This window comes from Oryx dammah, unplaced genomic scaffold, assembly GCF_014754425.2.
Source record: "Oryx dammah isolate SB20612 unplaced genomic scaffold, SCBI_Odam_1.1 HiC_scaffold_13, whole genome shotgun sequence".
NCBI lineage: Eukaryota > Metazoa > Chordata > Mammalia > Artiodactyla > Bovidae > Oryx > Oryx dammah.
The window spans coordinates 10621999-10635198 of record NW_024070197.1 but is presented as its reverse complement, the minus strand read 5'-3'; the positions used below and the strand labels follow the sequence as shown (position 1 = coordinate 10635198).

Sequence of the window (13200 nt, the reverse complement as noted above, 5' to 3'; positions counted from 1 at the left end):
TGTTCTCCCACCCGACTGCTGTTCTTTGTCACTGCATGTTCTCATTCTTCCAATCCTGAACCATCAAGCCAGACTTTCTGAAACTCAAGAGATGTTCAGGAGACTGAGAAGTTCTCCGGGAATGTGAAGGGGGTCTGCTACAGAGAAGAGCCTGTCTGGGGATTGCTTGCTTTTAGTCCCCCCTTTTCTTTGTCACTCCTCAAATCTGAGGGGGGTACAGAGGTGGAAAATGGGGGGGAATGGAATAAAGTTTGAATAGAGGAGTTAATCGTAAAGTCAGCAGGGGAATTCGATTCAGCAGCCTTGTATACCAGACTGGGAGAGACTGGAGGCCAATGTATCATCAAGGGGAACACAAGAAGTGTTTAGGGGAGAGACAGTAAAACCCAGACTTTGATCAGTAACGGTAGGGACACAGAGAGAGGGGTGGATACAGGAGCTATTCAAAAAGTAGAATTACCTGGGTTTGATGACTGATAGGAGGTAGGGAGGAGATGGGAAGAGCAAAACTTTACTCTTGGGGGAATAACTCAAGAGACTGGGAAGAATACTGACAGCCGTTGAACCTGCTATCTGTCACTTCCCATCTGTGGTCTTCGGATAAGTTATGCAACCTCCCAAATTCCAGTTTCCTTCTGCAAAATGGGGATGATCACCATGCTGGCTCCTCCGCTTGCTAGAAGGAGTAAAGTGGATACAAAGCCTAGAACGTCTAGCATACGAGAGGCAGTAACTGGGAGCCAGTAGCAGACAACGCAATCGTAGCCTCAGAGGAAACCCAGCCCGCCAAGGCCAAGACCGGCAGTGTCGCTTCTACTGAGAATGGCATATTTATATGTCATTGAGGAAATGGCATAGAGGCAATCAGAGCCAGTACAAATTATGATTGACGAAGACAGAAATGCTTGCTTACTGTTAAGGAACTTTTAATAGCGAGCCAAGGAGATGGGTCTGAGGCATGAGAACCTCATGGCAGCAAGAATGTTGAGCATCTAGCCTGGAATACAGTAAGCGCTCAACAAATGCTTCATCTTTCCTTTCCATTACACGCTCCCCTCTATAACGACAGAATCTGTATATGTATATATCTGCCTGCAATGCGGGAGACCTGGGTTCGATCCCTGGGTCGGGAAGATCCCCTGGAGGAGGGAATGGCTACCGACTCCAGTATTCTTGCCTGAAGAATCCCATGGACGGAGGAGCCTGGTGGGCTACAGTTTATGGGATCACAAAGAGTTGGACATGACTGAATGACTAACACTTTCACTTTTCACTTTGTAAGAATAAGCCATTTTTTCTTACCCCCTGGGGATAGAAAGAACATAGCCTGTGTGACATCAAACCTGGGAGTTAGTGGAAGAGGAAGGAAACCCATGGGAGCCAAATTTTTGTCTTCCTTCAATCCAGAAAGAAGAAGCCAGCCGAGATGAATGGATGGCCCAGTTACCTGCTGGGGTGGATGGCCTTCCTCCCCTACTCCTATGAAACAACCGGAGGTGAGTATACTGGGAGGCAATGGGGAGGGTTTGGGACCTGGAAAGGATGAATGAAGTAAAGATGACTGGATCCAAGCAGGGAGAGGATAGCCTAGTAGAAATCTCAGACCGACGTGGGGTGTGGCCCCTGGCTCTGCCGCTTTTCCTCTGCGTGACCTTGGTCATGCCCTGTAACCTCTCTGAAGTCAGTCCTCAGCCTTGAAAGAGGAATAATGGCATTTACCTCAAGGGACGATGTTGAAGCATAAAGAAAATAACAGACACAAGCATCTTTCATAGATTTAGCACAGGGTAGTGAGGTCGCTCAGTCGTGTCTGACTCTTTGTGACCCCGTGGACTGTAGCCCACCAGGCTCCATGGGATTTCCCAGGCAAGAATGCTGGAGTGGGTTGCCATTTCCTTCTTTACGGGATCTTCCCGATCCAGGGATCAAACCCGGGCCTCCCGCATTGCAGGCAGACTCTTTACCATCTGAGCCACCAGGGGAATCAGCGCATGGTAAGGGGGATATAAATATTTTAATATAAAGGGGGGGCTCTACAATTCCAGTAAACTGAAAGCTCAGAATCCCTTACTTGGACATTCCCTTTATACTCATTAAAAAAAAAATTGTGGGGCTTCCTTTTTGGCTCAGTGGTAAAGAATCTGCCTGCCAATGCAGGAGACACAGGTTCAACTCCTGGTCCAGGAAGACCCCACACGCACATGTCTATAGATTAATTTATTCAATACACATTTTTATATTTATTTGGCTGTGACAGATCTTAGTCACAGCACTTGGGATCTTTTAGTTACAGCAAGTAAACACTTAATTGCAGCCTGTGGGCTCTAGTTTCCCAGCAGGGATCGAACCCTGGATCTCTTGCACTGGGAGCGTGGAATCTTAGCCACTGGACCACCAGGGAAGTCCTTTCAATACATATATGTTGAGTGACTCCGAAGTGCCTGGATTTGTGCTTTGGTCCAGAAACAAAACAGTAAACAAAACTCTCACCCTACACTCAGAGTGTTTACGATGAATGGAAGTGAGAGAGACATAAACTGACAATATTATCTTAGAAACTGGTGAGTATGGCATTGCTCTATTTAAGATGCTTCACCCACAGGGACCTACTGCAAAGCACAGGGAACTCGGCCAAATGTCATGTGGGTGGCCTGGAGGGGAGGGGAGTTTAGGGGAGAATGGATACATGTATATGTATGTCTGAGTTCCTTTGCTGTCCACCTGAATCTCCCACAGCATTGTTAGTTGGATATACGCCAATATAAAATAAAAAAGTTTTTTTTTTAATGGTAAGTACATTTACAAAGATTGCCCCAGAGTATTATAAGAGCAAGCAAGCGTATCAATCCAGGCTGAACCAGGTCTTGATGAATGAGTAGCAGAGAGCAAAGTCATTCTGGGCAGGATGAAGGACATGAGCAAAACTCCAAAGACAAAGAACATGGAGGAAGGTCAAGGGAATGTTAATCACAGAGTGAGAACAGAGAGGTCAGCAAGTCTCGGATTATGGAGGGTTTTAACCCAGTTAAGAAGATTAGACCATCTGCTGGACTACTTTACAGATGGCTAATAGTATCTATTACTGTTGATTTTTGCTAACAGCTCCCAAGGATAAACTTAATTCTGTGTACACGGGGTACCAGCCTGCCCTCCCCACCACCACCAGCATCCTGTATACTCAGGGGTGTTCCTGGGTGAGGACAATCATTGATGATGATGACAATTAACTTTCGTTGAGTAGTTTCTGCCCGCCATGCAGGAGACGCAGGTTCAATCCCTGGGTGGGGAATATCCCCTAGAGAAGGGAATGACAACCCACTCCAGTATTCTTGCCTGGAGAATCCCATGGACAGAGGAGCCTGCCGGGCTACAGTGCATGGGGTCACAAAGAGTCGGACAAGACTTAGCAACTAAATAACAATATCCTTACCATGGTCCAGTGGTTAAGAATCAGCCTACTGGTGCAGGGGACACCAGTTCGATTCCTAGTCTGGGAAGATTCCACATGCCAGAGAACAACAAAGCCCATTTACACCACAACTACTGAAGCCCTCTCACCCTAGAGCCCCTGCTCTGCAACAAGAGAAGCCACCATGATGAGAAGCCCGTCACCACAACTAGAGAGTGGCCCCCACTCGCCACAGCTAGAGAAAGTCCATGCATAGCAATAAACACACAGAATAGACAATGATACATTTTAAGAAGATGTTTAGCCGTATCCTTGGCTTCTACCCAGTAGATACCAGTAGCACAGCTACCAGTTCCTCCCTCTCCCTCTTGTAACAACCAGAAATGTCTCCAAACATTGTCTGATGTCCCCTGGAGTGGGGGAGGTCATAATTGCCCCTTCTCCATTGAGATCCACCATTCTATGCCCAGCTGGCAGACAGAGAAACAAAGAAGTGTGGAGGGTTGATTGGAAATTTTTTTTGTTGAGCCAGGAAGTGATAACATCATTTTAATCCACATTCTATGAGTCATAACTTAGTCCATGGCCCCACCTAACTGTAAGAGAAGCTGCAGACCCTTCTCCAGCAGTTCGGCGGTTAAGACTTCGCCTTCCAATGCTGGGGGTATGGGTTTGATCCCTGATCGGGGTGCTAAGATCCCACATGCTTTTCAGCTAAAAAACCAAAACATAAAACAGAAGCAATACAATAACAAATTCAATAAAGACTTTAAAAAACATGGGCCACATCAAAAAATCTTTAAAGAGAGAGAGACAGCAAGATGGACTCTAGCTATGAGCTCAGAAAGAGAAGGAAGCTGGATTTGGCGAATATATGGAAGCTTTGCCTCACCATCTTTGTAACATGTGCTAACACACATGCACACATATGCGGGAAGACATGTACATACATGTGCACACACGTGCATGCACATATGTGTGTGCACACACATAACCTATCAGAGCATCTCACTCATAGTAACCTATCAGAGCATCTCACTCATAGTAACCCATCATTATATCTTTGAGGAAGGGAAAGAGGAATGTGGAGGAGACAGCAAAGTGAAAGCAAGGGCCGTTCTGATCCTGCTGAAAAAAAATCCAAGTTCTCATTTTAATCATTGTTGTTCAGTCACTAAGTTGTGTCTGACTCTTTGTGACCTCATGGACTGTAGTGTGCCAGGGTCCTCCGTCCATGGTATTTCCCAAACAAGAATACTAGAGTGGGTTGCCGTTTCCTTCTCTAGGGAATCTTACCAGAGCAGGGATCAAACCCATGTCTCCTGCATTAGCAGGTGGATTCCTTACCACTGAGCCACCAGGGAAGCCCATTGTCACTCTACTAGTTCTGATTTTTTAAAAAAAAGGGTCCTCATTTCCTTCTCTATGAAACAAAGAATTGGGTTAGCCTAGCATTTCATTTTTCTAAGGTGTTTTTTTTTTGCGGGGGGGGATGTGGATCATTTTAAAGTCTTTATTGAATTTGTTACAGTATTATTTCTGCTTTATGTTTCTTTTTTCTTTTTTTTGGCCTCGAAGCATGTGGGCTCTTAACTTCCCAACCAGGGATCGAACCTGCACCCGCCATGTTAGAAGGTGAAGTCTTAACATTGGACCACCAGGGAAGTCCCAGAACAGCATTTCTTAAGATGTGTTTCAGGGACCACTCATCGCTAGCACTATTGAGTAATGGGGAAAAAAATTAAAAGGACAACTCAATATACTCGGTTTCATGCTTGTTAATTCAATCCTCATTTGCATATGGACTTTTGTGATGAACCCCATCATTGAAGAAACCTGTTTAACACTATTTCACATGGTGTTTCCCAAATTTATTTTATTCTGTCAGTTATTTTTTGAGCATCTGCTATGATCAAGTCCCTCTTCTAGGTTCTGAGGATACCTGGTGTAAAAGATAAAGTCCCTGTCTTGGTACAGAAGGATAGAAAGGTCAAGGTTGTGCTTCCTAAACTTTACTCATTCCAGTTCACCCCCTCCATACCTGCCACCATGCATGCCATCTAAAGTATTCTGTACTCAACATTTTTCTTTCAATGTGCTTACTCTTCCTGAATACATTTATTTTAAACGAATTGTTAGCATCAGCCCTGTAATCTATAAAAGCACTGCTACTTGCCATAAATAGGAAGTACCAATAAAAATAAATACTATGAGAGCAAAAGCCTGTTATTAAATTCTACTAGATACTATTGTCCTAATAGGGTTTTGAGCCCGAGTCCTGCTCTCTCTCTCTCTCTCTTTTTTTTTGTTAAAAAGGGAGATTATTAAGTATTAGAGATATGGTAGCGAAATACTAGCATTAAATTGAAGCTTTTTCTTTTATGTCATCAGGATTGAAAAAGCATTGGAAAACGAAATGGTTTTTTAGTCTGAGATCCAAAATTATTTCATGTGTGTCTTTTCATGACCTGATGGAATCTTGTAATTTACCAAATTTTTTTTCAAAGAGTTTTTGACTCGGACCATTTTTTTTAAAGTCTTTATTGAATATGTTACAATATTGACTCTGTGTTTTATATATATATATATATATATATATATATATATATATAGGCTGCCAGGCATGTGAGATCTTAGCTCCTCAACCAAGGATCGAACCCCCACGCCAGTGAACCCACATCCCCTGCATTGGAACATGAAGTCTTACCTACTGGACCCCCAGGGAACCCCCTCACCAAAAGTGTCTTGTATGACATGTGTGGTAGCCATGCTGGTTTGGAGACATATCTTGGTTGCCTTCATTGTTGGTGAAACTCATCCCTACTACTCTGGGTCCAAACATAAGCTGGAAATGTTCTTGTATGTCATTAGGAAATTAGATGCAAAGGCTATACCTGCAGACTTCAGGCCATCATATGAAGCAGACAGAGTCTCATCCTTGGCTCCTTCTTTGGGACTAATCCCCTACTCTGTCCTCTGTCCTTCAGATAAGAAAGATTCATGCATCTTTCCCTTCACCTACAAGGGTTCTACTTACTTCTCCTGCACCAGAGCCAACAGCTTATCCCCTTGGTGCGCGACCAGAGCCGTTTACGACGGACGGTGGAGACACTGCTTGACGGAAGGTGAGTGGCGCCATGCCGGCTTGTCGGCAGGTGCCTTCAGAGAATGGACTACAAAAGAGCACGTGTGGGCGTGGACACTGTTATCTTGCTTTTGGCAGACCAAACACTGAGTGTTAATAATGGGTAATAATGCTAAGGATCATAGAGTGAGGAGCTTCCCAGCGGTCTAGTGGTTAGGACTCGGCACTTTCACTGCCGAGGGCCCAGGTTCAATCCTTGGTCAGGAAACTAAGATTCCACAAGCCACATGACATGCCCCCCCCAAAAAAAAGAGATAATAGTGTTAAAAATAGTGCTTTCCAAGACATGGAAGCAAACTAAATGTCCATCGACAGATGAATTGATAAAGATGATGTGAGATATACACATGCGTGCACACACCCACACACCCACACACACACAATGGAATATTACTCTGTCATTAAAAGGAATGAAATAATGCCGTTTGCAGCAACGTGGATGGACCTAGAGATTATCACACTAAGTAAATCAGAGAAAGACAAGTATCTCATGGTGTCATTTATAAGTGGCATCTAGAAAATGATACAGATGGACTTATTTATCAAATAGAAACAGACCCACAGACACAGAAAACAAACATACAGTTACCAGCAAGGAAACACTGCAAATATTGCAATAAGGTGAGTCATATGAATTTTTTTTTGCTTTCCCAGGACATTTAAACGATATGTCACACCGTACTGCAGTCTAAATGTGAAATGGCATTATATGTCTTTTAAAAAATTACATACCCTTAATTTAAAAACTATCTCATTGCTCAAAAATGCTAACCATCCTCTGAATCTTCAGTGAGTTGCAATCTTTTTGCTGGTGGAGGGTTTTACCTTGATTTTGATGGTTGCTGGCTGATCAGGGTAGCAGGTGCTGAAGGTTGGGGTGACTGGCAATTTCTTAAAACAAGACGACAAAGAGGTTTGCAGTATCTATGGACGCATCCTTTCATGAACAATTTCTCTGTAGCCTGCAGTGCTGTTTGATAGCATTTTACCTACAAGAGAACATCTTTCAAAAGTGGAGTCAGTCCTCTCAAACCCTGCTGATGCTTTATCAACTAACTTCATATAGTATTCTGTATCTTTTGTTGTGTCAACACTCTTCACAGCATCTTCACCAGGAGTAGTTTTCATCTCAAGAAAACTCTTTTCTTGTCTGTTAGAAGCAACTTCTTATCCATAGGTTACGTATTTCATGGTGCCTCAAAATAATTACATTCACCACATCAAAGATCATTAATTGGGTTTCCCTGGTGGCTCAGTGGTAAAGAATCCGCCTGCTAATGCAGGAGACATGGGTTTGATCCCTGGTCCTGGAAGATCCCACATGCCTCAGAGCAACTAAGCCTATGTAATAAAAAGAAAAAAAGAAATCACTGATCCACCATAACAAATACAATAATAATTTCAAAGTGTGGAATATTGGGAGAATTACCAAAATGTAACACAGAGACACACAGTGAGCCAATGCTATTGGGAAAATGGCACCGACAGACTTGTTTAAGGCAGGGTTGCCAGACACCTTTAACCTGTGAAAAATGCAATCTCTGCACAGAGCGCAATAAAGCAAAGTGACTAAAAACAAGCTGAGCCTGCACTGCTTCTGTTGCAAAGTCCTCTGCAGTTCAAACAAGTCAGGATCAACTGGTTGAAACTGAATTAGAAAATTACAAGTAGATATATATGTATATTTTTTAATTCTGGAAAAGAGGTCCCCAGGGTCTTCCCTGGTGGTCCAACGATTAGGACTCCGCTCTTCCAATGCAGGGGGCACAGGTTCGATCTGGTTGGGGAACTAAGATCTTGTGAGTCCTGCAGCCAAAAGTGAATGACCAGAGCAAGGTCACAGCACTCATGGACTTCTTTCTGCACAGATTACCCACGCTGTGTCTTTCCCTTCATCTACCGGGGAAAGCCCCATAATGGCTGCATCACGGATGGCAGTTTATTCGGAAGGCAGTGGTGTTCAGTCACTTCCAGCTTTGATGAGAAGCAGCAGTGGAAATACTGCGAAACCAACGGTGAGGCGCTGCAGCAAGGAGGGTGTGTTTGGTGGGGGAGGGGACGGCGGCCAGCAATGATTCTCGCAAGGGCATGGGCACCGGGCAGCGAGCGCGCGTGCTCCGTCGCTCAGGCGTGTCCGAGTCCTTGTCACCACGTGAGCTATGGCCCGCCTGGCTCCTCTGTCCATGGGATCCTCCAGGCAAGAATACTGGAGTGGAGTGCCATTTCCTCCTCCAGGGAATCTTCCCGACCCAGGGATCAGTGCAGGGTCTCCTGCATTACAAGTCCCCAAGGCCAGCGTGAAAAACCACTTGTGCTGAGGACCAAATCCATGGGCTGTAGTTCTGACACTGGTTTTCAAGGATTTCTATTTCTAGAATCGACAATAATGAGATTCACCCAATGCCACACCCAAACTGCATTTCAAAGCACCTTAACGTTTACTCTTACTTCTAGGCCTACTCTTAACTGAATAACAACCTCCGTTCATTCTAGTGCCTTCTCTGTGTTAGACCCTGATCCAGAAGCTCCCTATATAATAACCCACTGAATCTTCCCATGGAAGCTGTACCAGGTGCTATTTTTTCCCACTATTCAGTAAATGGTCCCAATAAAACGATGGCCCAAGGTGATGTCAGAGTTAAAATTTGAATTCAAGTCCCTTTGACTCCAAAGCCTGGGCCTTTTTACCTTCTCACGAAGCACTGTTGCCTCTAGAGATGAAAATGCATACAAGGAAGGTACCTATCTACGAGTACACTTATTCCTACATAAGATTCTGCATGTGTGTGCTCAGTCGCTTCAGTCCTGTCCGAACCTTTGCAACCCTATGGATTGTGGCCTGCCAGGCTCCTCTGCCCATGGGATTCTTCCAGGCAAGAATACTGGAGTGGGTTGCCATGCCCTCCTCCAAGGGATCTTCCCGACCCAGGGATTGAATTTGAATCTCTTATGTCTCCTGCATTGGCAGGAGGGTTTTGTTTTTTTTTTTAACCACTAGCGCCACCTGGGAACATAAGTTTCTAATTATGTTCATTTCCATCATTATTTTCAGAGTACGGTGGAAACTCTTTGAGCAAGCCCTGCATCTTCCCTGCCACATACAGAAATAATGTGATCTCTGAATGCCTTGAGGATGAAAACAACAAGCTCTGGTGTCCAACCACGGAGAATATGGATAAGGACGGGAAGTGGAGTCTTTGTGCAGACACCAGTACTATGGGGAAGGGGGCTGGGCGGGCATGGGGGGAGGCCTTCATTCATTCGCTCACCAAACACCTATCCCAGCCCTACTGTGTGCCAGACCCTCAGAGATCTGATGAACAAATGGCATAAAGAATGCCATAATGTGACAGGCAAAAATCTGGTCTCCTTAAGATCCAAGGGAAAGGGGCCAGTATAAAATTTGCGAAATATTAAATACCCAACACTCAAATGATGAGTATGCTATATGATAAGGTTTTGAAAAATCTGTTACTAATGGAACTGGAAAGATGGTGAAGCCAATTCAAAGGACTTACAAGAAGCATCCATGGATGCTCAAGTCCTTTATATAAAATGTGTAGAAGAGTTGAAAGTGAAAGCTGCTAAGTCGTGTCCTTGTGACTCCTTGCAACCCCGTGGACTGTAGCCTGCCAGGCTCCTCTGTCCATAGAATCCTCCAGGCAAGATACTGGAGTGGGTAGCCTATCTTTTCTCCAGGTCATCTTCCCAACCTCAGTATTTGTGGGTTCTGGATCCACAGATTCACCAACTAGATATTACATTCCTCAAGTGGAATATTGAATCCTCAGAGAACCTGTGACTTCTGAGGGTCAATTGTACATAGTCAGTGAGGAAAAGAATGCCAAGCTGAAGCAAGATTGCTAAGTTAGATACAAGATCCATTAACATCTAAAAACAATCAAACCTTTGGGTTTATCTTGTCTACCAGATAGAGATGACTGGGCTCTCTCTTGAACAAATTGGGCTTCCCAGGTGGTGCAGTGGTAAAAAAAAAATCTGCCTGCCAATGCAGGGGCCCAGGCGACTCAGATTCCATCCCTGGGACAGGAAGGTCCCCTGAAAGAGGAAATGGCAACCCACTCCAGTATTCTTGCCTGGAGAATCCCATGGACAGAAGAGCCTGGCGGGCTACAGTCCACGGGATTACAAAACAGCCTGACACGATTTAGCGACTAAACAACACATCACCCCTTCGGCAGGACCCTCTGAGCAGAGGTCAAACAACACAAGCTTAAGTAAGGATGAAGCCTTCACTGTAGCGTAAAGACACAGGAGTAACCACCGTCTTATCTCCATTTCCTCCCTAGGAATTTCCTCATTGGTTCCTGGCTTCCCTTGCCACTTCCCGTTCAACTACAAAAACAAGAATTATTTTAACTGCACCAATAAAGGATCAAAGGAGAACCTTTTATGGTGTGCAACCTCTTACAACTATGACCGGGACCATACTTGGGTGTACTGCTGATGCAAAGGTGAGCTCTTTTCCTTCCAGTGTGATTTGCTGAGTTTTCCAGCAAGACGAGTTCTATTTCTCAGAGAAAAGGTGAACTTAGCAGGGGTGGAGGAGGCTGGGACAATTTCCCAAAGTAGGAGACAAGAAGAAATCGGGATGTCTCTGAAAAGCAGAGGAGCAGGGTGAGGAGGCGAGCGAATGATTTCAGAAGCACAAAGGTGTCATTCCAAATTTTAGATCTGGGAGGATTTGGGTGTGAAAAATTCAGAAAGTGGAATTTCTTGAGTTGAGACTAAATGAAAGGACAAACTTGAGAGGAAATAACCAAGATGTCTCTGGTCCCCCTGATGACTCAGCAGTAAAGAATCCCCCTGCCAATGTAGGAGACATAGGTTCCATCCCTGCGTTGGGAAGATCCCCTGGAGAAGGAAATGGCAACCCACTCCAGTATGCTTGCCTGGGAAATCCCATGGACAGAGGAGCCTGGTGGACTATGCTCCATGGGGTTGCAAAGAGTCAGACATGACTTTGTGACTGAGTATACATACACACACACACACACACACACACACGTCCCCAGAAACCTTGTTGTTGATCCCTTACTTGCTTCACTGAGTAGCTAACCAAGGAAAAGTTTGGGTTCACCTCTCACTCTCTCCCCAACCTCAGCCCATACATCATCAACTGTCTCCACAGGACCAACTCATCCTTCCTTTTTTCTATTCTTTTCCTTCCAGCCTCCATATTCTAAAGCCTATAACAATTCTCTCTGGACCTCCTGCACTGACCTTGTCACACTGTAATTCTGGAATCTGGAAGTAAACAGAAGCCCTCTCATCAGATATGTGACCATCCTGGTGATTCCAGCAGTATTTATCCTTGTGATTGCATGTGGGTTATAGAACCAAAATCAGTGACTCTTCCTGAAATTTAGTTGGATGGTGAAAATTATCTTCCGTGAACAGAGGAAAGGCGAAGAAGTCGGTTTGGGACTCTACCATCTTAACAGTTGTTGATATTGTCGTTTAGTTGTTAAGTCGTGTCTGACTCTTTGCGGCCCGATGAACTGTAGCCTCCCAGGTTCCTCTGTCCATGGGATTTCCCGGCAAGAATACTGAAGTGGGTTGCCATTTCCTTCTCCAGGGGATCTTCCCAACCCAGGGATGGAACCTATGTCTCCTGCATTGGCAGGTGGATTCTTTGCCGCTACACCACCTGAGAAGTCCCCATCATAACAGGGTGAATACTAAAACAACAACAACAACAAAAAAAACTACCCACAGTGGTCCCAAATCTGTGGCTAAGTTTAAGAACATTTTTAGTCTCCAGCCTCAAATTTGTAACCATTAGAGAAGAACTATGTTGGGACTCCCCTGGCGGTCCACTGGTTAAAACTCCATGCTTCCACAGGTTAGATCCCTGCTGGGGGAACTAAGATCCTCACATGCCGTGCCACAAACAACCAAAAACAAGCAAACAAATAAACAAAAAGAGCAGAACCATCTTCTTGCAAGTCCTGCTCCTACCGAGCGTATTATAGCATAGGTGAGGTTGAGGTGCTTATTATTCACTGACTTGATCCCATGAGCCAGGTGAGGGGCAGGGGGTATCTAACTGCTCTTGGCTCAACTGCGTCACCTTATTCCCAACTGAATCTTAAAAATCAACATGAAGTCACCTTTTAATTCATGTTACATTTGAGTCAGTGTGTACCTGTTACCTGAACACTGGCTTTTGATTTTATTTTCAAGGGAAGGAGACACATCTCCAGTGGAAGGCTGACATATTAAGTCTGGAACCTGCTTCACCTTTTTCATCGAATCTTTCAAGCTTAGATAATCGCCTTTAGAAAGAACCTGTTCAGCGTCTTGCTTCATCACTTGGTCCTTTGTGAAGAACAGAGGGAAAATGTGGTCTACCCACCAAAAGGGAGCCCCACATTAACTCTGGGGCTGCCTTTCCCACTTCCTAGAATGACAGACAGATATGGTGAGGGATCCAAAAGGGTGGGGAAGGAAACGCTGGTGAGTCATATGGTGCAAAGGTCAGATTCTCAGCCCAGGGACTCTAGGAAATGATTGCAGCCTCCTGTCTCTTTCTGGGAAGTTACAGACTTGGGTGGAGCATTTGTAGGTACTTATTAAATCATTAATAAACAAATTAGTACATCAATGGAGGGTAGAAAATTCA

The 13200-nt window shown here is 44.6% G+C and overlaps 1 protein-coding gene across 2 annotated transcripts; it reads left to right on the top strand.

Moving 5' to 3' along the window:
• Positions 1-1350: 1350 nt before the first annotated feature.
• On the top strand, positions 1351-13200 carry ELSPBP1 (epididymal sperm binding protein 1). 2 transcript variants are annotated; one of them, XM_040252415.1, is made up of 6 exons: positions 1351-1496; positions 6397-6534; positions 8423-8569; positions 9607-9765; positions 10865-11029; positions 12762-13200. In XM_040252415.1, exons 1-5 carry the CDS (start codon positions 1427-1429, stop codon positions 11020-11022), a joined length of 672 nt encoding a protein of 223 aa, XP_040108349.1. In that variant the 5' UTR covers positions 1351-1426; the 3' UTR covers positions 11023-11029; positions 12762-13200. The 2 variants fall into 2 exon arrangements, with proteins under 2 accessions (XP_040108349.1, XP_040108348.1); XM_040252414.1 differs by lacking the exon at positions 1351-1496 and having other exon boundaries at positions 6140-6534.

Coding starts and splice junctions, on each gene's coding strand:
- ELSPBP1 (XM_040252414.1), top strand. CDS start 6,159: ATGACATGTGTGGTAGCCATGCTGGTTTGGAGACATATCTTGGTTGCC. Junction 8,570..9,606: donor GAAATACTGCGAAACCAACG/GTGAGGCGCTGC, acceptor CATTATTTTCAG/AGTACGGTGGAAACTCTTTG. Junction 9,766..10,864: donor GAGTCTTTGTGCAGACACCA/GTACTATGGGGA, acceptor TTTCCTCCCTAG/GAATTTCCTCATTGGTTCCT.